Source organism: Lithobates pipiens, unplaced genomic scaffold (genome assembly GCF_037356315.1).
Source record: "Lithobates pipiens isolate NorthernLeopardFrog02 unplaced genomic scaffold, aLitPip1_a1.2 Scaffold_16, whole genome shotgun sequence".
In the NCBI taxonomy this organism is placed as follows: Eukaryota; Metazoa; Chordata; class Amphibia; order Anura; family Ranidae; genus Lithobates; species Lithobates pipiens.
In genome coordinates, this window is record NW_027507748.1 from 221,964,810 (window position 1) to 221,988,313 (window position 23,504).

The 23,504-nt window shown below is 43.3% G+C and overlaps 1 protein-coding gene across 4 annotated transcripts in view; it reads right to left on the minus strand.

Annotated features, from left to right (window-relative positions):
• DCAF6 (DDB1 and CUL4 associated factor 6) overlaps positions 1-23,504 on the minus strand; it is a 208,167-nt gene that overhangs the window by 100,426 nt on the left and 84,237 nt on the right. For all 4 annotated transcript variants that reach the window (XM_077481106.1, XM_077481105.1, XM_077481103.1 and 1 more), the window contains exons 9-11: positions 7,537-7,630; positions 6,621-6,740; positions 722-919 (exon numbers count right to left, since the gene is read on the minus strand). In XM_077481106.1, coding sequence (XP_077337232.1) covers positions 722-919; positions 6,621-6,740; positions 7,537-7,630 — 412 coding nt within the window. The remainder of the gene's footprint in view (positions 1-721; positions 920-6,620; positions 6,741-7,536; positions 7,631-23,504) is intronic.

The following is a 23,504-nucleotide window of genomic DNA, read 5'->3' on the forward strand; positions in this document are numbered from 1 at the left end:
CAAGGAGCTAGGTCCTGACTAGACAGAAATAAACTGAATACTTAGAGCAGGGAGGGGGTTATATACTGACTGAGGACAGCCCAAGGGCATAGGCATGTGTTTGTTCTGCTTAGTCCTACTCCTGTGGAGGCGATATAACCCAATGGTCAAGATTAAGGAGGCACTGTGTCCGTCGATGAACGAAAGAGAAAGTCAGATTACTGGGTTAAAATTTCCCAGTTAATCACTACTGATGTATTGCGATAAGGCCTGCTCCTTGTAGTGTCTACAACCTGCAAACTTAAGGTCTCATTCACATGGGTGCTGAGGCCCGTACACTGTGAATTGGCCATTTGTTTATGGGGAGCCACCAGGTACTTTGTGCGGGCAGCCTATTGGGATGCTGCAGCTGCATAGACACAGGCAGACATCTTGATTTGACAGGTGTGTGGACGAGTGGCCCTGAACGCAGACAGTGTATGAGTTTGTGGTTTAGTGCAGTTTTAGCTTAAAAGCAGGGGTGAATTTTGTAATAGTTAATATAATGACACAGATATGCTTTACAGATACCAATTTAGAAAAAAGCATCCAATCTGGTTGTCTATTATATACCTTTGGCACTAAATATCTAGCAGAAATGGAAAGATTTATAAAACACCTTGTAAAACTATCTGGATATTCATCAGCAGATATATATTCTAATTTCTGAGTATCGCAGTGCTAGAATATAAAATGTTCTTACCAGAAGGGGAAGTAGAGCTGACTGATGAAGAACTACTCTGTTGATGTGCAGCCTCATCAGCAGATGGCAAGATATGGCTTGCTCCAACATCTATTCTTGAAGGTGCATTCTCATCATGGCCCATCCCTGAACTTGATTCAGCAGCCTGTGATTCTGTTGGGTTTGTAGTTGCTGAAGTTGTTGTGTCTGGTGGTGACTCTATTATAAAAAAAAACATAAATTAATCTCTTCACGCACTATTAAGCAAACATGTAAGCATTGTTTAATCAAGACCCCTTTCACAGATAGAGTTAGTCCCAGATTGTGAAAACGATAACCTATCAGGGCTGAAAAGAGATTTGTGACAGGCAAATTTAGCAGTTACCTTCTGCATTCTTCAAAAAATTCAACATAACAGTTGTGCATAAAAAGCTCTCTATGATAGTTCCATCTTGCTATTCGTTTATGCAGATCTTGCTTACCTTGTGGTGCTTTACAAATGAGTCACATTTGTGAATACAAACTCCACACCATTTCATGTGAAGGCTAATTTGTTTTTAGATTGGGACAGAAAAACCTAGCATTTTTGGGGAAACCCACCCATGCACATGACCCCTGGTGTAAATAAGCCCATTAAAGCTGAACTCAGTGTATGTTTGTTATTACATAGTTGCATTGGTCCACCTTGGACCAATGTAAGAATACATATTCCAAAGCTGTGGGACCACTGTGGAAACAGAGCCACTAAAGGGTATGAATTATTTAGTAGCAAATTAAGTAGCAATGATTTCTGGGGTTAAGGATCCACCCTAACCTCTCCAACAGTCGAAGCCTCGTTGGCCTGGAGGTCAAAGTATCCTACAACAAGGATGCCACGAGAGCACAACAAGGTTAATATTCAGGCAAGCACCTTGGTGAACATCCAAAGTGCAGAAGAAAGACTGGAGATATGAACTGTTAGTAAAACATAGAAAACAAGGTGTTGCAAAAATTGGGACATGTAGGCAAAAGGTTCTTGATGTTCATAGAAGTCAGAAAGTCTCCCAAGTGAAAGGAGACAATGACAGACCAGGTGTATTCAGTGTGGAATTTCTAGACTCAAAGGCCTTCAGAGCTTTGAGATTCAAAATGGGCTAGATGACCCCTTTGGTTTGGGAATGATGCCATAGTTGGAGTAAAATCCTGGAAACCATTCTTCTACAGTAACTATGGCAATGACACCTTTGAGAGGGCTCAATGAAGGTCCACTAAATTGTGTGGAGATGCAGAAATGTTGGTGGTGAGAAACAGGGGAAGCAGTGAGAAAAATGCAGTCGTCAGGTACAGTCTCCTGAACCCAAACATTATATATGCAAGTGGTGTAAGCATTTCAAAGGTTATAGTGTTACTGAACCCAGGACCCTGCATTCACTATATCTGGTATCCCACAATACACAGAACATGGAAATGCAATTATTTTAGTAAATATAAACTGCTAAATGCCTTTTCTCATCAGCAGCATATAGTAGTCTTCTGACTTCAATACGTGTCTGGCCGAGCACGGATTAAGCTTGTAAGAGTAGTTTTCATTCTCCTCTGACGGTCCTTTAAAGCTGCATGACTCCTGAATTTGTCTGGACAGTGCCGATTGGTCCTGTGCCAATCACATGCACCCTTCCAAAAAAAAACCTCTCTAGCAATACACACCTAACTGAGCATGTGCAGAGTATCGCCAAAGCTCTGTTCTATAAGCAGATGGATTGGGGACAATAAAAGAAAGGTAGGATTAGGGAAGACAGCATCAAACAGCCTTTTTACACAATGCAGAAGATTACAGTGCGTATAACAAGCATGCTTTACTGCATATACAGACTGATTTTACTGTTGTGGGTTTAGTAACACTTTAACAAATGTGCCCCCAACATGGAAAGTTGGGGAAAGCACTTTGTATCGAGAAAGGCTAGCCTGATACATTTTCAGAATGAGTACCAGTGGACAGGGCTCAGGGGGTTCTGATAAGGATATTGAAGGCGTGAAGAGACAAAGGGAAAGTTTCTGAATAGCCAGAGAGGGAAAGACTGTGCAGTCTGCACTGTAAGTTTCTTCCTCTAAGGAGTAAAGTGCTTTGCAGCCAGAAAATTCCTATATAAATAAATAGTAGCTATTAAAATGCACAGATGATGACTACTGAAAGTGGTACTAAAGCCTAAATTTGTGTTTACCTTAATGCATTCACTGCATAAAAAGTGATTGTAAAGTCAGTATTTTTTTTCCCTTTAAAAATAAACCATGTTATACTTACCTGCTCTGTTCTGGGGTGCTCTGTGCAAAACCCCCGATCCTCCTCTGCTTGGATCCCTCACTGGCTCTCTTGGCCCATCCCTCCTGTCAAGTGCCCCCACAGCAAGCAGCTGGCTATGGGGGCACCATTCAGACACAGAGCCACAGTTTGGCCTCGCCCCCTCTCTCTCCTTCTTGACTCACTGACTTTGACTGACAGCAGTGGGAACCAATGGCGCCGCTGTTGTGTCTCAACCGATCAGGAGGGAGGAAGAGTCCCGGAAGGCCGAGGTACTCCTGCACATCGCTGGATCTAGATCAGGCTCAAGTATTGGGGGGGGGGGCCTGGGGAGGAGTAGGAACCATTGGCTTCCACTGCTGTCAATCAAATTCTGTGAAGAAGGAGCAGGAGGTATCTGTGTTTATGGAAGCAGGCAGTTTGGATCAGTATTGAGCTCACATAAGTGCCCCCACAGCAAGTGGCGTATAACATGTTTGTTGTTCAAAAAATAAACGGCTTTACAATCACTTGAAGGTCTAGATAAATTATATGAAACTGCAAAGTCATGTTAACGAACCTAGCATTCTGGAGAGCACCTGCAAAAAATATTTTCAACAGCATTTTTATACATCTACGTTGTTCCAGCCATTGTTCAGCTATATTGTTAGGCAAATCTATTCGCTGATGTTTTGGGCATGTACAGTTGTGCTCATAAGTTTACATACACTGGCAGAATTTATGATTTCTTGGCTATTTTTCAGAGAATATGAATGATAACACAACATTTTTTCTTTCACTCATGGTTAGTGTTTGGCTGAAGCCATTATCAACTGTGTTTACTCTTTTTAAATCATGACGACAACAGAAACTACCCAAATGACCCCGATCAAAAGTTTACATACCCCAGTTCTTAATACCGTGTATTGGCCCCTTTAACATCAATGACAGCTTGAAGTCTTTTGTAGCATTTGTGAATGAGGCTCTTTATCTTCTCAGATGGTAAAGCTGCCCATTCCTCTTGGCAAAAAGCCTCCAGTTCCTGTAAATTCTTGGGCTGTCTTGCATGAACTGCATGGTTGAGATCAGAGTGGCTCAATGATATTGAGGTCAGGAGACAGAGGGCCACTCCAGAACCTTCACTTTATTCTGCTGTACCCAATGACAGGTCAACTTGGCTTTGTGTTTTGGCTTATTGTCATGTTGGAATGTCCAAGTAAGTCCCATGCGCAGCTTCCTGGCTAATGAATAAATGCTCCTCCAGTATTTATTGATAACATACTGTATTCATCTTGCCATCAATTTTGACCAAATTTACTATGCCTCTGTAGATCACACATCCCCAAAACACCAGCGATCCACCTCAGTGTTTCACAGTAGGAATGGCGTACTTTCCATCATAGGCCTTGTTGACTGCTCTCCAAATGAAGAGTTTATGGTTGTGGCCAAAAAGCAAAATTTTGGTCTCATCTCTCCAAATGACTTTGTGCCAAAAGGTTTGAGGCTTGTCTCTGTTTGGCGTAAACGGTATACTTTGTGGCATTTGCGTCCTAATGACTTTCTTCCGGTGACTCGACCATGCAGCCCATCTTTCTTCAAATGCATCTTGAAACAGCCACACCACATGATTTGCATTTCCCCTGAAGTTATTTGTGGATTTTTCTTTGCATCCCGAACTATTTTCCTGGCAGTTGTGGCTGAAATTTTAGTTGGTCTACCTGACCGTGGTTTGGTTTCAACAGAACCCCTCATTTTCCACTTCTTGAATAGAGTTTGAATACTGCCGATTGGCATTCTCAATTCCTTGGATATCTTTTTATAGCCCTTTCCTGTTTTATACAGTTCAACTACCCTTTTCCGCAGATCCTTTGACAATTCTTTTGCTTTCCCCATGACTCAGAATCCAGAAAGGTCAGTGCAGCACTGGATGAAAGATGCAAGGGTCTGCCAGGAGTCCAGAAACTCATTGACCTTTTATACACACACACACACACCAATTACAAGCAAACAAATCACAGGTGAGAATGGTTACCTTTAATAGCCATTCAAACCTCTTTGTGTCAACTTGTGTGCGTGTTATCAGGCCAAAATCACCAGGGTATGTAAACTTTTGATCAGGGTCATTTGGGTAGTTTCTGTTGTGATTATGATTTTAAAAGAGTAAACACTGTTGATTTATAATAAATGGCTTCAGCCAAACACTAACCATTAGTGAAAAAGGTTTTTGTGTTATTCATATTCTCTGAAAAATGGAGAAATCATAAATTCTGCCAGGGTATGTAAACTTATGAGTACAACTGTATGTTATGGCAAGGTTAAGAACCCTGATTGACATAATCATATGCAGCAAGTAAGGGAAAATACAGAATGTAGGGTTATTCATATACACTAAACCTTTTTGAAAATTACAACACCTGACACAGAGTTAAATAGGCACAATAATCTTTCTTCAGGGGAAACATTGCATAGCCTAGAAGATGAGAAGGATTGTGTCAATCCTCTTCAAACTGAAGTTATAAATGAAATTATTTTATCTGGACAGCTCTAAATTACTTCTGAATAAAAAAAAGCTTGTAAACAAAATTATCACATGCAAATTTTTGTTTTCAAGAAACTAGACATACAGAGTTTTAGAGGTCTACCTCAATTGATTTATTTATGTTTTGCCTTTGGTTTTAAAGGAACGTAGAGTGGTTTTGTACATAATGCCTTTTTATTATTAAAATGTAAACATATCCGTTTTAAGTCCAGTAAATATGAAACTTTGAATATGAACATATGTAGATCTAGGCTTTTATTTATGATAATCAATTTCTCCATATCTTGTGTTGTAAAAAGCCTATTTGCAGATGCTGTCATGTAATAAAGATTTGTAAAACACAAATATTGCATATATAAATAAAAATAAAGGAATTTTACACGTATGCACCCCAGCTTTTCCTATTGCATCTCTTTCAGGCCGATAGCCGATATCAGGTGCCGATGTTCTGTACATCCCCGTCATCTGCCACCCAGATGCAGCGTGTCACTTGCCCGTCACCTGCCGCCCAGATGCAGCATGTCACTTGCCCGTAACCTGCCATCCAGATGCAGCATGTCACTTGCCCCTGTCACCTGCCACCCAGATGCAGCGTGTCACTTGCCACTGTCACCCAGATGCAGCGTGTCACTTGCAACTGTCACCTGCCACCCAGATGCAACGTGTCACTTGCCACCATTTCTTGCCACCCAGATGCAGCATGTCAGTTGCCACTGTCACCTGCCACCCAGATGAAGTAGGTCACTTGCCACCAGATGCGTGTTACTTGCCACCCAGATGCAGCATGTCACTTGCCACAGTGGTGATGCACGGCGGGCAGTGAGAGATGTTCTCCCTCTGCTGCCCACCGCACCGCTAACAGACGGCAGCGTGCACCACACAGGGACAGGGGGAGAAGGTCTGACCAACAAACGGCAATATTGGTATTTTTCTGACCGATACTGATAATTTGAAAAATTTGAATAATCGCCACTGCGCACCCGCCCCTCCCCCCCCCCCCCCCCGATAATTGCCCACTCCAATAATCAGTCGACCCCTAGTTTTTATTGTACAAACTCTCGAAAAATAAGGAATTAAAAAAATAAAAAAGGAAGGACATACAGATGAGTTTAATAAGAATGCACCTCTATTTGGAGTCCTTCCTCTTCTTCTGCTGCTTTGAGCAACCTCACTTGCTTCTTCAAACCATCTTGAAAGCATATCAGACATTCTTTGCATGAGTGACGCATTGGTAGCATTGTCACCTAGAAAATAAGTGACATTTACTTACAAAAACTTTTAGTGACATAGTTCAAGAAACAGACCCATGCCTGTTAAAATAATGCTTGACACCTTACCAAAGGTTCTGCTCTAAACAAATAATTAAAGTAAATCTAAATCCTAAAACAAAAATATAACATATTGCCACTTACCAATCTCTAGAGGTGTTGGCTTCATCACTTTTAATTTTTTTAGGCTTTTGTCCTTTGAACAACTGGTGATTCTGTCAGTAACACTTCCTGTTTTAGGGTAGCTGCACTCAGCCGTCCAATGTATCTATGGAGGAGCAATGTAGCCACCTTTGCACTGCTGCATTTTAGAGGGTAGTGTTAGGTTTACTAGTAAATTTACATGAACTTTAAATAAAAGTGACCAACACATTAAAGTCAAACTCCAGCTTTCTTTTGAGCAGCTGAAGAAAAACAGTTTATTCTCTTTTTGGGATAACGTTTTTTATTTTATGAATAAAAGCAAACCATTGTAAGCACCCCTGCCAGTGTTAAATGGTTTGTCTCAACCCTCTAGCTACTTTTTTTTTGCTGGACAGCTTGATGTGTTGAAAGAAATTGAAAAATAACAGACTTACTGGCAGAATCAACAGGTGAAAATAATGGAAAAGGTACAAAAACAAAAAGCGAATGCAGCCAACACATCTAAGAATTTGTAAGCTGCAATATATAAAATTTTGGATTTTGGGTTTAGTAAAGCTTTAAGGGTTAAAGGATTCAACATAAACACTTAAAATACAACTGAATAATATAATAAATGTAAATATTATACCATCTCTTTCTCGTTCACTTTCAGGCCTTGATCTGGGCCCTGTATCTGACCAATCTCCTCGTAACCTAAGGCGTTTAAGTGGTGGTTGTCGAACCTTCATATATAAAGAAAAAGTGAACTCAGCATTGCTATTCACATTACTGCAGCATTGAGGCATAAAGGAAAATTAGTGCAGTACTTACAAAAAATGTCCAAATAAATTGCTAGTGGCTCATTATGGTGTAAAAGAAGAAAAACATCAAAACAGCTTTAATTACAAAGTAAATTCCTAACAGCCTTCCTTGTAATGGAAGAAAAAAAAAATTTAGATTTTAATTTTTTTTGCATATTTCTCACACTTAAATGATTCAGATCATGAAACAAAATGTAAAATTACACACAGATAACCCGAGTAAATCCAAGATGCCGTTTTTAAAATTATTTCACTTAAGGGAAAAAAAGCTGTTCAAAACTGCTTGGCCCTATGTGAAAAATAGGATTTTTAAAACAGCTTACCTGAGTACATCATAGGACACAGAGTCTCAAGTACTATTACTTGGTCGGTTATAGGCCTACCTTCAGTTGTTAACATTGGTATAACCAATACAGGAAGTTGACTCCCCTTATTAAACCCCTCCTCCTTCCAGGAGCACTCAGTTTTTGTAGCCAAGCAATATAAGTAATATACTCTCACCCCATAAAACAGAGGGGCGGGAGATTTGTGTCCTATGATGTACTCAAAGAAAAGGATTTTTACAGGTAAGCTGTTTTAAAAATACTATTTACATTATCGTACATCATAGGACACAGAGTCTCAAGTAATTACTTGGTGGAATGTCCCATAGCAATGCTACTTGAGGGGAGGGAGACACAACCCGTAGGGTAACCCCCAGACCTGAGCACTTATACTGCTGCCTGCAGCACACTGCGCCCGAAGGCGATGGCCTCATTCCATCTTACATGCACTTGATAACATTTTGCAAATGTATGTACTGAAGGCCAAGTCGTGGCCTTGCAGATTTGAGACCTGGAGGCCTGGTGACACACTGCCCAAGAAGCACCAACCTCTCTGGTAGAGTGCGCCTTAACTTGAAAAGGGGGAATCTTTCCCTTTAAATCATGAGTTTGAATTATAACTTGCCAAATGCACTTGGCAACAGTGGATCTTGACGCTGCCTGTCCCTTCTTAGGACCCTCTGGCAGAAGAAATAAGACATCAGTCTTACGAATCGGAGCAGTTTTCTTAAATACATTTTCACTGCTCTCACTACATCAAGAAAATGTAGTGACCTTTCTTCCCTGGAACAAGGTCTGGGAAAAACCCTGGCAGGACACTATCTTCATTCAGATGAAAGCCTGAAACCACTTTTGGCAAAAACCTGGACGAGGGTGCAACACCACTCTGTCCTCATGAATAATAAAATATGACTCCTTACAAGAAAGAGCAGCCAATTCCGAAATCCTCCTTGCTGAGGATATAGCAAATGAAAATATCAGCTTCCTAGTCAGAAGAACTAAGGGAACATGCTGCAACGGTTCGAATGGCTGTTTTTGTAACACTGACAAAACTAAATTTAAGTCCCAAGGGCTTAAGAGTGATTTAACTGGCTGATTAATCCGCAGCACTCCTTGCATGAAACCCTGGACTAAAGAATGCATAGCAAGCAGTCTTTGAAATAAAAATTGATAAGGCTGAGACTTGGCCCTTAATAGTACTCAGGGCCAACTTCATCTCTACGCTTAACAAAAAAATAGAAAAAATCTGCTCTTAGTAAAAAACAATAAAGAAATCAGCAGCTGAACACCATAACCAAGATACTAGCCACAAAAAAATATATAAGAAAAAAGTGCAGCGCTTGGCCAATAATTATGAACGTGACCAAAGCAAAGTTGCAAAAAATATATATGTAAAAGAAACTGTGAAGCCAAATACTCAAATGCTATTGAAAAATAAAAAATAATAAACTTAAGTGTCCATACATAAATACACAAAAAAGAAATATATGTATATAATGTCCAGTGTGTATATAAAAATAACTGTGGAAATAACTGGAACTTGATTATTAAATCAAATTATATTTGACCACGTGGACCGGTCACCTCTAAACACCGCTATTAGATGGAGGCTTACCAGAGATCCCCAGTGACTCCCCTGTCAGGGGAGGTCAAACTGCGTGAATTCGATTACAGGTTACAGATGTCCAGATATCCAGATCCTGGAGATTATCCCGATCTGTCGGATCTTTCGAATGTCTTGTGGATCCTCACATTCAGTTTGTCTAAGGGTACAATGGCTACCTGACATTAAGAAGGTGTGTCGAGAGCTATCATGCAAATCCGAAGATTGCAAGACATCCGAAAGATCCGACGGGATCTGGATATCATCTCTACGCTTAATTGTAGAAAGTTAAGAATTCTGCCTATGATATATCTCTGAGGGTACCAACCCATGGACTCACACCAGGAAACATAAGCTTTCCAGGCTCTATAATATATAGGTCTAGAAGCTGGCTTCCTAGCATTAATCAAAGTAGAGATAACTGACCTGGAATGCCCACGTTTATTTAGAATGTGGGTCTCAATAGCCAAGCCTTTAAATTAAATAGCATTCGTAAAGTAGGATGCAATATCGACCCCTGAGATAGCAGCACTGGCCTTTGTGGGAAGAGCCCTGGACCCTCCACTGCCATCCTTACGATCTCTGCGTACTATGACCTTCTGGGCCATGCTGGTCCTACCAGTATTACCGATTTTCTTTCCTGCTTGATCCTCCAATGAACTTGAGGTAGCAACTGAATCGGGGAAAAGTGCATAGATCAGTAAAAACTGATCCCACCGGGGCGCCAATGCATCTGTTCCATATGCCAGTGGGTCCCCTGTCCTGGATGCAAAGTTGACTAGCTTAGTGTTGAATCTGGACGCTAGAAGGTCTACGTCCGGAGTCCCCCATCTTTGGCAAACAGCCTGAAACACCTTGGGGTGAAGAGACCATTCTCCTGGGAATAACTGCCGGCGACTTAGATAGTCCACCTGCCAATTCTCTAATCCCGGAATGAAAACTGCCGATAGGCATGGGACATTCTCTTCTATCCAAGTTAGAATCTGGTTCACCTCTGAGCTGAGAGACTCTTGGTGACCCCTTGTGATTGATATATGCCACAGCCGTGGCATTGTCGGACTGGATCCTGGCAGGACAATTCTTTAACTGGAGGTCCAGGTTTCTAGAGCCAGATACACTGCCGTAATCTCTAGGATGTCAATGGGTAAGGCTCCTACTCTCCAGCCTAAAAGGCTGGCATCTGTCGTTACTACCTTGTAGATAATTGATCTGAAGGACTTTCCCTTCAGCAGGTTCCAAGATAGTAACCACCAACTGAGGCTTTGGGACACTCATGGGGACAGCCACATTGGCAAGTCCAAAGCTTGAAACGTTTTGTTCCAAGCAGACAGAATACTGCTTTCAGTTTCGAATGGAATTGAGCATAGGGAACTGCTTTGAATGAAGCTACCATCTTCCCTAACAACCTCATGCAAAGGCGAGTTGAAGGATTTCTCTTCGACCTGATCATCCTCACCAGCTCCTGTATGGAGCTGATCCTTGCCGGAGGCAAGAACACCCCTTTTCTGGGCTGTGTCTATGATCAGACCCAGATACTCCAGCATTCTTAGTGGCTTTAAGCAGGATTTCTTTAGGTTGAGAATCCAACCCAAACCTTCCAGGTAACTGCTTGTGATGGCTACACCTTGCTTCAAGCAAGCCACTGACTGGTCTATTAACAATAGATCGTCTAAGTAAGCCAAGACAGTTGTCTCCTGTGCCCTTAACCTGACTAGAGGTGGGGCTAATACCTTAGTGAATACCCGAGGTGCTGTAGCAAGCCCGAAGGGCAAAGCTATTAACTGAAAATGCAAACGCTTCTGTTCTACTTTGAACCGCAGAAACCTCTGGTGAGGAGGAAATATATGGACAAGCAGCTATGCATCTCTGATGTCGATGGACGCCAGAAGTTTTTCTCCTTGCAGGATGGAAACGACTAACTTGATTGACTCCATGCAAATGGAGCGGATTTTCAGGAACCGATTTAGATTATGTAGATCTAGACTTGGTCTGATTTCCCCATTTGGCTTTGGCACCGTAATTAGGTTTGAGTAAAACCTCAAACCTTGCTCTTGTTTGGGAATCTGTCTGATCACTCCTTGAGCCAATAATCTGTCTAATGCTTGCAACAGGGATTGCCTTTTCCCTGGATCCTTGGGAACGTTTGATCTCAGAAAACGAGACGGTGAAAACTCTCAAAGCTCTAGCTTGTATCCTAGAGACACTGTGGAGAGTCCATTTGTCCTGAATCTCCCTTTGCCAGACTTCTGAGTACATCAGACGTCTCCCCCCCACCTTGGTGAGGGGAGATATCTCTTCATAAGGAGGTCTTGTATTCTGCTTTGCAGACTTGTAGCCCCAGGTCTTCCCTTATGCCTGGTCTGATGGCAAAGGCCGAACAGTTTAAATGAAAGACGCTTATATTTTCTTTTGACTGGCAAGAGAGTACTATTTCTGCTGGAAATTGTTTGAATGTATTTATCCAAACCATCATCAAATAATCTCTCTCCCTTAAAGGGGAAACTAGTTAGAAGGTTCTTACAAGGCGTCTCAGCTGACCAACCCTTTAACCAAAGAGTCCTTCGCATATGTACAAGTACAAACGCAAGGCGTGATGCCTGGTGAATAAAATTCTTCATAGCGTCTACAGCAAAGCATAATGCTTTGCTGTAGATGGCCAGTTCTTGTGCTTGTTGTGCAGGGAGCTCATCTGAGAGCATCTGTGAACTGGTCCTTTAAGGTGCCAGATGCCTATAGCTGCAATTGCAGGCTGAGCAACAGTACCTGCTAAGAAAAAAAAAGGATTTTAACAGACCTTCCAACTTCTTATCTGTATGATCATATGTCACCCCTAGCCGCTTATCTAAATACAGACCTGATTTTGTCCTAGATGTGGCATTGTTACCAGCACATTTTATCATCTCATTTGGACCTGCCCCCCTATCCAACAGTATTGGGCACAGATCATCCAATTTCTACATGATCATATGGGTTCCCCCCTTACACTCTGCCCACGCCAGTGTATCCTTGGTCTCTTCCCCCTCCAGGAGAAAGACAAATATTTCAGGAGTTTTCTACAGGAGACTCTCTTCGCTGCTAGGATGCAGATAGCTCAATTATGGCTCAGACCTGCCCCCCTAACGACCCAGCAGTGGAAGAGAGCAGTTAACCATACTCTACCATACAAAAAAATTATTTACTCTAACCGTGGGTGCCCGGCAAAATTCCACAGAATTTGGGATAGGTGGTTGGAGAATCCCCACAGCTGTGCGGGTTAGGGCTGTGGGTTTATGTGAAGAGGGCAGGCCCGTGCCTCTTTGTAATAGCCACCTGGGATCTCTATAGAATCTTTATCTATACTTTTATTTGTATGAAGACACTATATCGTGTAAACTACACATTTCAACTTGCTATGTCAGACATGAAACGTATCATCTCATGATGTTTGGTGCCTGTTGCACCAGTTTCTGATTGTGTATTACTTTACATGCTCAATAAATGTCACTTTGGCTTAAAAAAAATATATATATATATACAGCCGCCTGGTTGGCTGAGGAATGGGTTTTGAAAATACAGCCACCTAATTGGCTGAGAAATGGGTTTTGAGAATCTACATCCAAAAACTGCAAACAATGCTGCAGGCGGGCTATCTTCCTATTTTTGCAGCACAGCAAACATTTATTTACTAAAAATTACATACACTAAGGGATAACGGACTCCAGCCGCTGTGTTACATTGCAGCAGCTGGATTTGCAATGTGGTCTGGCTAGATCACAGCAGTGTCGATATGGCAATCCCATCGCATCACACCGATATTTCAGTAAAGTTTGTTTAGAAAAAGTGATGAAACATTTCATTATGTTCAACTGGACACTGCATGGATTGCCTCACACTGCACAGAAAAAAAAACAAAAAAAAGAGGAAGTACTGCATGCAGTACTTTTTCAACACACACCATAACGACACAGTGGCATTTTGCCTTAAAATAGCCACCCAACGCAGTTCCACTGCATCTGGTGTGAATACACAACCAAAAAGGATACAGAATATCCCCTTACCCAGAGGAGTTTGACCCTCAAATTAAAGAAAGGTCAATGAAGCCTGTAACACATACCCCTCTTTCGTCAGAGCATCAAACAGCAGGAGAATTGTCTCATCAAAATCATTCGGGCTGTACTTAGAACTCCATGTATACACAACTGACAACTGATATCATGATTATGCACTTAGCTTGGCTCCCTGATCACAAGGCATAATACACCAATGTAATAAACAGAGTGGCGCATAGTGAAGCCGACATCCGCAGTGGTTCGCATAGGGCAGTGTGAACTGCCTGCCAGAAACATGCGATGCGGGAACCTACACTGGATTTTCCCTTGTTCCCGCAACGCAATAGTGTGAACATAGCCATCAAGAATACAACTACAGGCAGTCCCCCAGGTTACAAAGGGAGACCACAGGAAGTGAGAGGAGATCTACCTCAAGGGAAATTTACTCCTGTAAGAGTTCTCATAGGAAAATGGTGCCTCCACTAAAGCTTTATCACCAATCCTTATTTGCACTACAACACAAAATTCCAATTGTCAAAAGGGAGAGAAAGGGAGGTGAAATCTTATGAACAGGGGCACAGACAGCAAAACCAAAATTACAGCAGGGCATGGCCTAGCACCAGACTCCTGACTCTGACTCCTAAGGCTGCAAATTAAGCTATCATAAGCGGACAAGCTTCACTGACAGGGAAGGGAGATGGCTGGGAGAAGCCCCTCAACCACCCGCTCGCAGGCCGACTCAACCACACAGCTCAGTCGATCTATTCCGGCGATATTCCAGACCTAGCAAGCTGAAATCGCAGGCCCCCAGGCAGGCCTCAGACGGTACTGCTGCAAGTCACGCCAGCACACTGGATTCCATGGGACATCTGAGCACCACCAAAGTCCCCAGCTGACTTTCAACTGGTAGCGATGGACATTAAAAACACGCATACAGTGGCAATCTCGGACCTTAAAAACGGACCTCAGCATGGAACTCCCAGGAGGACCAGATGTGAATGGCCGCAGGGACCACACACGGTGATTGCCCCTACTTCCCTTCCCCTTCCCCTACCCTACCCTTCCCCCCCACATCCTCCTCCCCCCCTTTTTTTTCTTCTCTTTTCCATGTTCTCTCTCTCTTTCCTTACCCTTCCTATCTCCTATCCTCTCCGTCTTTGTTCTCGCTTTTCTTCTCTCCCTACCACTTAGATTTCCTATCTCTTTTTGTTTGCCTCTCTTTTCTCTATTCTGCCTGGCCTGTGCTTTCGCGTGCCTTGTTGCTCCTCTAGAATGCTACTTCGAGGATGACGCTTGTAATGAGTGGTTAACACTGTTTGTAGATGTTTATATCTAAGTATTGGGCTACCCTACTGGACCCTATGGTGGGCAATGCCATTCTTTAATCTTTGGGGTCGGCCCAGATGTTCACGGGGGGCCCCCCTGGCCTGGTCTCTGCCGGCCCCGGGGGGCTCCCTGGGACAGGCCATTGGGTGGGAGGTCCCTAAAATCTACTCATTTATTTTCCTACTGTTTTAATGTGATGTAGTAATGCATGACGTGTAATGCACTCTTTGAAAGAATAAAAGTTATTTGACAAAGAAAAAAAAAAAAACGGACCTCAGAGCTGTGGTCTCCCGCCTTGAACACATGGAATTGGTGGCCATGACACTGGGGGCCGCTATAGAACAAGTACAGCAAGTGACCAGCGTCCACGTCCAACAACTGATCGACATGCATCATCACATTGAAGATCTTAACAACTGATGTCCTAATGGTGTTCTCCGGGGGGGGTGGCCGGATGTTGATAGGAGTGGACGTGTGTGAGGAGTGAGAGCATGGTGCTGCTCTGCCCTTCGTTGCCCTGTTTGCTCTGATGCCTTCGCTCTGATCCCTCCTGGACTATCTGATACTGCCTAAGTCCCCTCGGTCTATAAGCACCTGTATGGTATTCAGGCTCCTATGCCTGGGCACATACTTTTGTTTGACGGCTCAAACTGAGCGGCTATAACTTTTTACCTTTATGTTTGTGCGGCTTGCGCTGGAGCACGGGGACTGCTGCTGTTCGTGCTGAGCTACTAGAACGGGGCCGAGAGTCTCGCGAGATTTCGAGCGGCTCCTGGACTCCCGTAATGCCGCAGAGCGTCTCCCTCCACTCCGCTCGAGCTTGGTGCTCGACACGTGTGGCGTGCCCGGCACATTAGGCTCTGGGCGGCGGGTTGGCTGGCGTACGGTGTGGAGGTGAGAGGGGACTCCTGTGTAGAGCTCCCTCTCCCCCGCCTTCCCCCGCTCTCCCCCCCCTCGTATACTGCTCTATGCTGGCGTGCCTGGCACCTTAGGCTCTGGGCGGTGGGTTGGCTGGCGCGCGGTGTGGAGGTGAGAGGGGACTCCTGTGTAGAGCTCCCTCTCCCCCGGCTTCCCCCGCTCTCCCCCCCCCCCCCGTTCACTGCTTTATGCAGACTAGCTGGAGTGGCTGGGGAGACAAGAGGCAGCAAATCGAAACTTACACTGACAGCATTGCCTGTCTTTTTTCTTTTTGGGGAGAGAGTGGAATACCTGGATAGCGTGGATACCCTGCATGGACCTGTGGAAAGCGATATGGCTATGAACCAGAAACTAAGATAAGTGCCCTTTTTCTTTCTTGTTCCTAGTTGCTCTTGAAGTGAACTACTGATTGGAACTGCGGTATTTTGAATATATGTTGATCTACACAAACAATATTTTGCTATTGCACTGAATCTATTGCTGTGGGGTTATTTCTTGAGGACTGAGCAAGTGTTATCTACACAAAGAGAGACATTATAACAGTTCGGCTCCCTCTCTCCCCCCCCCCCCCTCTTTTTTTTTTTTTTTTTTTTTGTGTGCTATATTATTTTTTCCCTGTCTGATTAGTTGATAAGTGGAAGTTGACTATTTGCATGGTGGGCTCGCTTGTGGCTATTCAAGTTAATTATGTCTAGAAAAAGGTCCCCTGAGGACAAAATACCTGCAGAGGGTCAACAAGTTACCCGTGCCGCCAAGGACAAAACTAATCAAATGTCGGCAGCGGCAAAATTGGAGCGCTATGCTCATTCTGGCCCAGCCTCACCCAGCAATTCAAGTTCTCAGCAGGGAAATCTACATAATATAGACATCAAAAATTCTTCTATTGATAGAAGGAGTCAAGGCCAGTGTCTGGCCAACCCCACTTTACCAGCTGTTAAATCGGGGGGCAGTAGGGGAGGGGGAGGAGGAAAACTTCCAATAGCAACAATAAATTTGGAAACAACGCTAAGTAGCTCACATGCATTGATGCCGAGCAACATGGATGAGGAACCCACATTAAGAGACATTTTGAACGCAATCAAGGAATGCAAGAACTCGATATCCAACTTTGATGAACAGCTAAGATATATTAAGGAGGAACTACTGTCCATGAGGTAGGAATTGAATAGGACTATACTAAGAACTACCGAGCTTGAGGAACGCATGGGTGCGATGGAGGATGAGTTGAGGCCTATGAGCCTGGAAATTGAGTCACTTAAAAAAGCAGCTACTATACAAGCGGATAAACTTGACGAGATGGAGAATAGGAATCGGCGAAATAATATCAGGGTGCTAGGCCTCCCTGAACACTGTGAGGGGACTGATTTGATAGACTTCCTTGAGGGGTGGTTCCGAGAACTCTTTGGGGCGGCAACATTTACTCCAATATTTGCAATAGAACGGGCACACCGTATCCCGGGAAAAACCCACCATATGGGGGAACGTCCTAGGCCTATAATGCTTAAGATTCTTAATTATCAGGATAAAGTGTCCATACTGCGAGAGGCCAGAATGAGGGGAGACATCAGGTTTAAGGGAGCTAGGATTTCTCTGTATCCGGATTTTTCTCCTGACCTCCAGAAAAGAAGAGCCGAATTTATACCAGTCAAAAGAGAAATGGTTAAATATAAGCTAGAATATGCACTCCTCTATCCAGCCCGTTTAAGGGTAACCGCATTAGGAAAAACGCTCTTTTTCAACACACCAAAGGAAGCATCCCAATGGCTAGACGAAATAAAAAAAGATTTATAAATATATGTTATAGGGCAGTTAGATAGCTTTTAAGGGATTCGGGGGTATATATTTTTGGGGGGGGGGGGGTGGGTAGGAATAAGGAGTAGACTTGTTGGAAGGCCTTTTTTTTTTTTTTTTTTTCTTTTTTCTGATATTATGCACAATATGGGTGGGGGGCAGGGGTTGTGTAGCAAGGGTGTGTGGAGTACAAGTGGAGATTTGTAGTGGGGGACAGAGGGTCCCCATGAGTGGGGTAAGATTGGGGGTGAAAGCACCTAGTAGGATTGGTATGAGTGAGTGGTGGGAGGGTTGTAAGAAGGCCACAAATGTACCCCTAGGGGGTAGCCCTAAGGGGCGAGGGGGGTGGGAGAGGGAGGTTGGTGAAAGGGGAGGGGGGAGAGTTGAGGTGGGTAGGAGGGGAAAGGGAATAATAATAAAAATAACACAAGGACACATAAATTTGGGTGGGAGAGTGGGGAAGGGAGGGTGGGGCAAGGGATTGACAATAAAAGTAATACAAAGATATGCAAATTTGGGTAAGGGAATGATAATAAAAATAATACAAAGATACATAAGTTTGGAGATGCACTACTTAGGAGGGGACGGGAGAAAATATTATGCACTATATAGAGTATATGTATGTAAGATTAAGGGGGAAAAAAGGGGGAAGGTCTTCTTTCTTCTTTTTTTGGTATTAATATATATATATACACTTTCTTCACCGCTTTTTCTGCTACTCTCAAAACTGCCCAATTTTTAGGTTATTAAGTAGTGATGCAGGGGAAAAGAATTAGGATAGTATCGTGGAATGTGCGGGGCCTGGGAGACCCGACCAAAAGAAAAGTGGTCTTGTCAGCTTTAGAGGGCAAAGGACCCGGATTATTATGTCTTCAGGAGACTCACTTAACGGGCGATACAATTCGGTGCCTACAAGGTCGGAAATTCCAGACCCAGTTCCATTCCATATTTTCATCCTATGCAAGAGGGGTTAGCATCCTTGTTGACAGGGCGGTTCGTTTCTCTTGCCATAGGAGCTGTATAGATGTAGAGGGTAGGTATATTTTTTTATACTGTCAAATTGAAAATAGTCCCTACGTGATAGCCAACATATATGTCCCTCCTCCATCTAAGTTGGAGATTTTATATAAGCTATTAGCCTTTGTAATAGATAAACCTGATATCCCGGTGATTGCAGTAGGGGACTTTAATGAAGTCTTGGATAAATCCTTGGATAGGTTCCCAACAGGAAAAACATCAACGGTGAAAGATGAAACGAGGTTAGCTCGTTTCCTATTTGAAGCTGGTCTATGTGATGCATGGCGTACTCGGTACCCGGGGGAGCGACAATACTCTTGTTACTCCGCAACTTTCTCTACATTATCAAGACTCGATATGGCTCTGGTTAACAACAGTGCGATGTTACGAGTGGATGAGGTAGAATATGGCCCGAGAGGAGTCTCGGACCATTCCCCCCTAATATTGACACTTTGTGTAGGTAAGAAACAACAACACTCTGGCCAATGGAAAATGGACCCCGTATGGTTGGAATTAATGAAGGATACGGATCGGGTGACAACCATGTTAAAGGAGTTTATTGATGTTAATATGGACACAGCATCAGTGGGGGTCATCTGGGACTCTTTAAAGGCCTTTTTAAGGGTATTTTTATTCAACAAATTGCTAGAAGTAGGGCCGAGACGAAAAAACAGGAAGAGGAAGCCACCAAAGCGGTATTGGAGACAGAAAGACAGTATATTATGAATCCGAATCCTACTACACAGAAGGCTTGGCTGGACAAACAGCAAGAATTTAAGACAATTATTAGGTACAAGATGGACAATAGACGTATACTGCAGAAGCAAGCAAATTTTGGGGAGGGAGAAAGAGTGGGGCGAATGTTGTCATTTTTGGTTAAAGTAAATACGGCACCCTCAGCGATAATATCAATTAGAACCCTAGAGGGAGAGATTACTTCTGAACCATCCATTATTAATAACATATTTTACCATTACTATAGCTCACTATATAAATCCCAAGGAAGAAGTGAAGGGGGAGCCACGGCAGCCTTCTTGGGGAATTTGAATATGCCAACAGTAATAGCAGAAGACTTAGCAGTTTTGGAGGCCCCAATTACTATCGAGGAACTCCAAAGAGCGGTGGCAGAGATGCCTAACTCAAAAGCACCAGGACCCGATGGTCTACCAATCGAGGTCTATAAGAGATATGGGGAGGTCCTGCTCCCACAACTATTGGAGACATTGAAGCAGTCCTTACAGTACGGAGCTTTGCCTTCCTCGATGTTGGAAGCCACGATAGTGGTAATCCCTAAAGAGGATAAAGATCCAATGGATCCGGCCTCATATCGTCCGATCTCGCTTTTGGGATCGGATGTTAAAATATTAGCAAAAGTGCTCGCAACACGTCTAAAAAGAATTGTCCACAAGCTCATTCACCCAGATCAATCGGGTTTTATTCCGAATAGATCTACTAGTATTAATATCCGTAGACTGTTTTTGAATGCCCAGATTCCAGTAGATAATGGAGGCTCCAGAGTAGTTTTGACTCTGGATGCAGCCAAAGCATTCGACAGCCTCGAATGGGAATATTTATTCAAAGCGCTTATCAGGTTCGGGTTCGGACCAAATTTTCTTAAATGGATAGAATTGCTTTATACAGACCCAAGAGCGAAAATTAAAATTAACAATGAGCTTTCTGAGACTTTTATTGGAACGAGGTACGAGGCAGGGGTGTCCCCTCTCCCCTTTATTGTTTGTTTTGGCAGTGGAGCCTTTAGTCATCGCTATTAGGGCCAACCCTGATATACAGGGATTTAAGAGAGGACAGGTAGAGGAAAAAATTGCATTATTTGCTGACGACATTCTGCTTTTCCTGGGGGACGCTCAGGCCTCGGTGAAAACGGCAATGAAGATAATTAGAGAATTTGGTCTCATATCAGGATCGACTATTAACTGGGATAAATCCGCTTTGTTGTCGCTGGAACCGGGGTTTATTTGCGCCCCCCAGGAGATTAAGAATCTGAAACAGGTTGAGAAGTTTAAATACTTAGGGGTGTGGATTACTAGGGATGTAAACTCTTACCTGGAAGATAATTTATCTCCTCTCCTAGTAAAATTAAAACAAAAGGCTGATATCTGGAGTCGCCTCCCCCTTTCGATGGCGGGCCGCTGCAATCTGGTCAAAATGGTATGGCTTCCTCAAATTTTGTATTGCCTCCATAACTCACCAATATGGATAGGGGAAGGATGGTTTAAGAAAATAGAATCCCTATTTAGACTTCTTATATGGAAAAAGGGCCCCTCGAGGATTAGCTTACGGACCTTGCAGCTCCCGTTGGAACAAGGGGGGTTGGCGATCCCATATCCTAGACTCTATTACCTAGCGGCCCAGCTACAGCATTTAGCTGGAGCAAGGGCAATAAGTGAAGCTAACCCCTGCCATAGGCTGCTAATGCTAGGCTGTCCGCACAAGACGCTTGTGGAGGCGTTGGAGGCAAACTCATTTAATATGCACTGCCCAACAATTAATCAGGTAGTGAAACTATGGAAAACAGCTAAGGCCTTACTAGGATATCAGAAGACATCCGTGTTGGCTCCCTTATGGGATAATAGAAACCTAGACGAGCTATTTAAAGTGGAAAGATCTAGGGAATGGGAAACTCAAGGGATACATAGGTTAGAGCAAATTGTCCAGGGTTCAGCTATTAGATCATTTTCTGACCTAAGATCTGAATTCTCCTTACCAAACCGCTCATTTTACAAATATCTCCAGATCAGACACGCAATTCAGGCCCAATTTAGATCGCAAGAGATACAGTTGATCCAAGTCCCGGTGATATCTCAAATCATGTCTCGAGATACGCTCAAAGGCTTGATTACGCTTATATACGCCAGGCTGGGGGACAAAGTGTTGGATCAAAGCGGTATGATTAAAAGTAAAACGAAATGGGAGAGTGATGTGGGTCCAGTGTCCATACCCGATTGGGATTGGATAATGGAACAGGGAACCAAGGTTTCTATTTCCCCGGCACAGAAAGCTTCTCAACTCTTCTTTTTTCACCGGGTATATCATACACCTAGGAAAATGTTTAAAATGGGATGGAGGGATAATGATCAGTGCCCCAGATGCGGCCGGGTTGGAGATTTTATTCATATGTTCTGGAGGTGCCCGAAACTCTTTAGATATTGGACACAAGTTATAGACCATGTGAATGAGATCTTCGGGTTGACATTAAAGGCAACAGTGAGGACTTGCTTGTTGGCTATACCGCAGGGATATAATATCTCTAAAAATAAATTTGTACCAGTTACCAGATGCCTTTTTCAGGCAAGGAAATTAATTGCCCAGAATTGGCAAGCACACTCTAGCCCATTACCAGAAATATGGTTGGCTAATATAAGAAAAAATATTGGAAATGAGAGGGTTTTTTTTTTTAAGCAGGGTAATGGTAAGGAGTTTAAAAAGATATGGGGCCCTGGATTGGGGAAACTAGGGATCCCCCTATAAGTAACTGCGATAGAACAAGCGTTTTCTAGCTTGTATAACTCTACTATCTATTCTTAGTATGTATTTAATTGCTTAGTATATTTTCGTATGAGCTGGGGATAGGGGGGGGGGGGTGGAGGAGGGGAGTAGGGAGAGGGAAATCTGTTCTAGATACGAGGTATCAGGGCAATAGATATCGTCACAATGGGTAGTTTATAAACACTAGGGGATCTTTTATTACTTTTGTATTTAAATTAAATGACACAAAATCTTTATGTGTTTACACTAAGTCAAATATTTGTACAATTAAATATGTCACGATGATGTGGAATTGAGATTGAGACACGAGTGAGCGATAAGCTGAACCTAGTCTCTGCTATAGAAACACTGATGTGGCAAAAAAAAAAAAAAAAAAAAAAAAAGAAGATCTTAACAACAGAGGTCGGAGGCTCAATCTAAGATTCAGGGGGATCCCAGAATCGGAGGAAGGCCCTCAGCTACAGCAGGTACTCTGGGCACTCTGCAACACCTTGCTGGGTAGACCACCAGATGCTCCCATAGAAATGGAGTGCTGTCACAGGACGCTAAGATCTAGAGGCTGTGACACTGACCTACCTAGGGATACGGTATGCTGCCTTGTCCGCTTCACTCATGAGGAAATATTGTGCCATGCACGCAACCAGGGGCAGCTACAACATGATGACCACCCCATACAGATTCATGGCTCAATATTATAAGAGCTTCTTGGACCTTCTAGCATCAAGATTCCTTAAGGCATTCAACTCGCTCTCCACTAATCCCTGCGGGTCGGATCGGTTGCTGGAAGCTTATATTCCTGTGATCCCCAAAGATAAGAAGGATCTCCACAAATGTTGCTAGCTACCGCCCGATCTCGCTTCTTAACGTGGATGTTAAGCTTTTTGCCAAAATTCTAGCAACCCATCTATCCTTTCATGTACCTGCCTGGGTTGGTTTAGACCAAGTGGGGTTTGTCCCTGGTAGAGAGGCCAGGGTCAACACTATTAAAGCTCTGAACCTACACCATTGGCTCACGTCTACCCAGCAGGAAGGCTTCTAGCAATGGATGCAGAGAAGGCATTTGACAGAGTGGCATGGGACTATATGGACACAGTTCTGGGCTTCTTAGGGCCCAGGCCATGTATGCAAGCCTTCATTATGTCCCTGTATGCCAACCCTAGCGCAAAAGGTCGAAGTCAATGGGCGCTTGTCGGAAGCCTTCTCCATCCATAACGGAACCAGAGGCTCTCTTTGCCCTTTGCTTTATATCCTTACGCTTGAATCCCTTCTCTGGTGCATCCGCG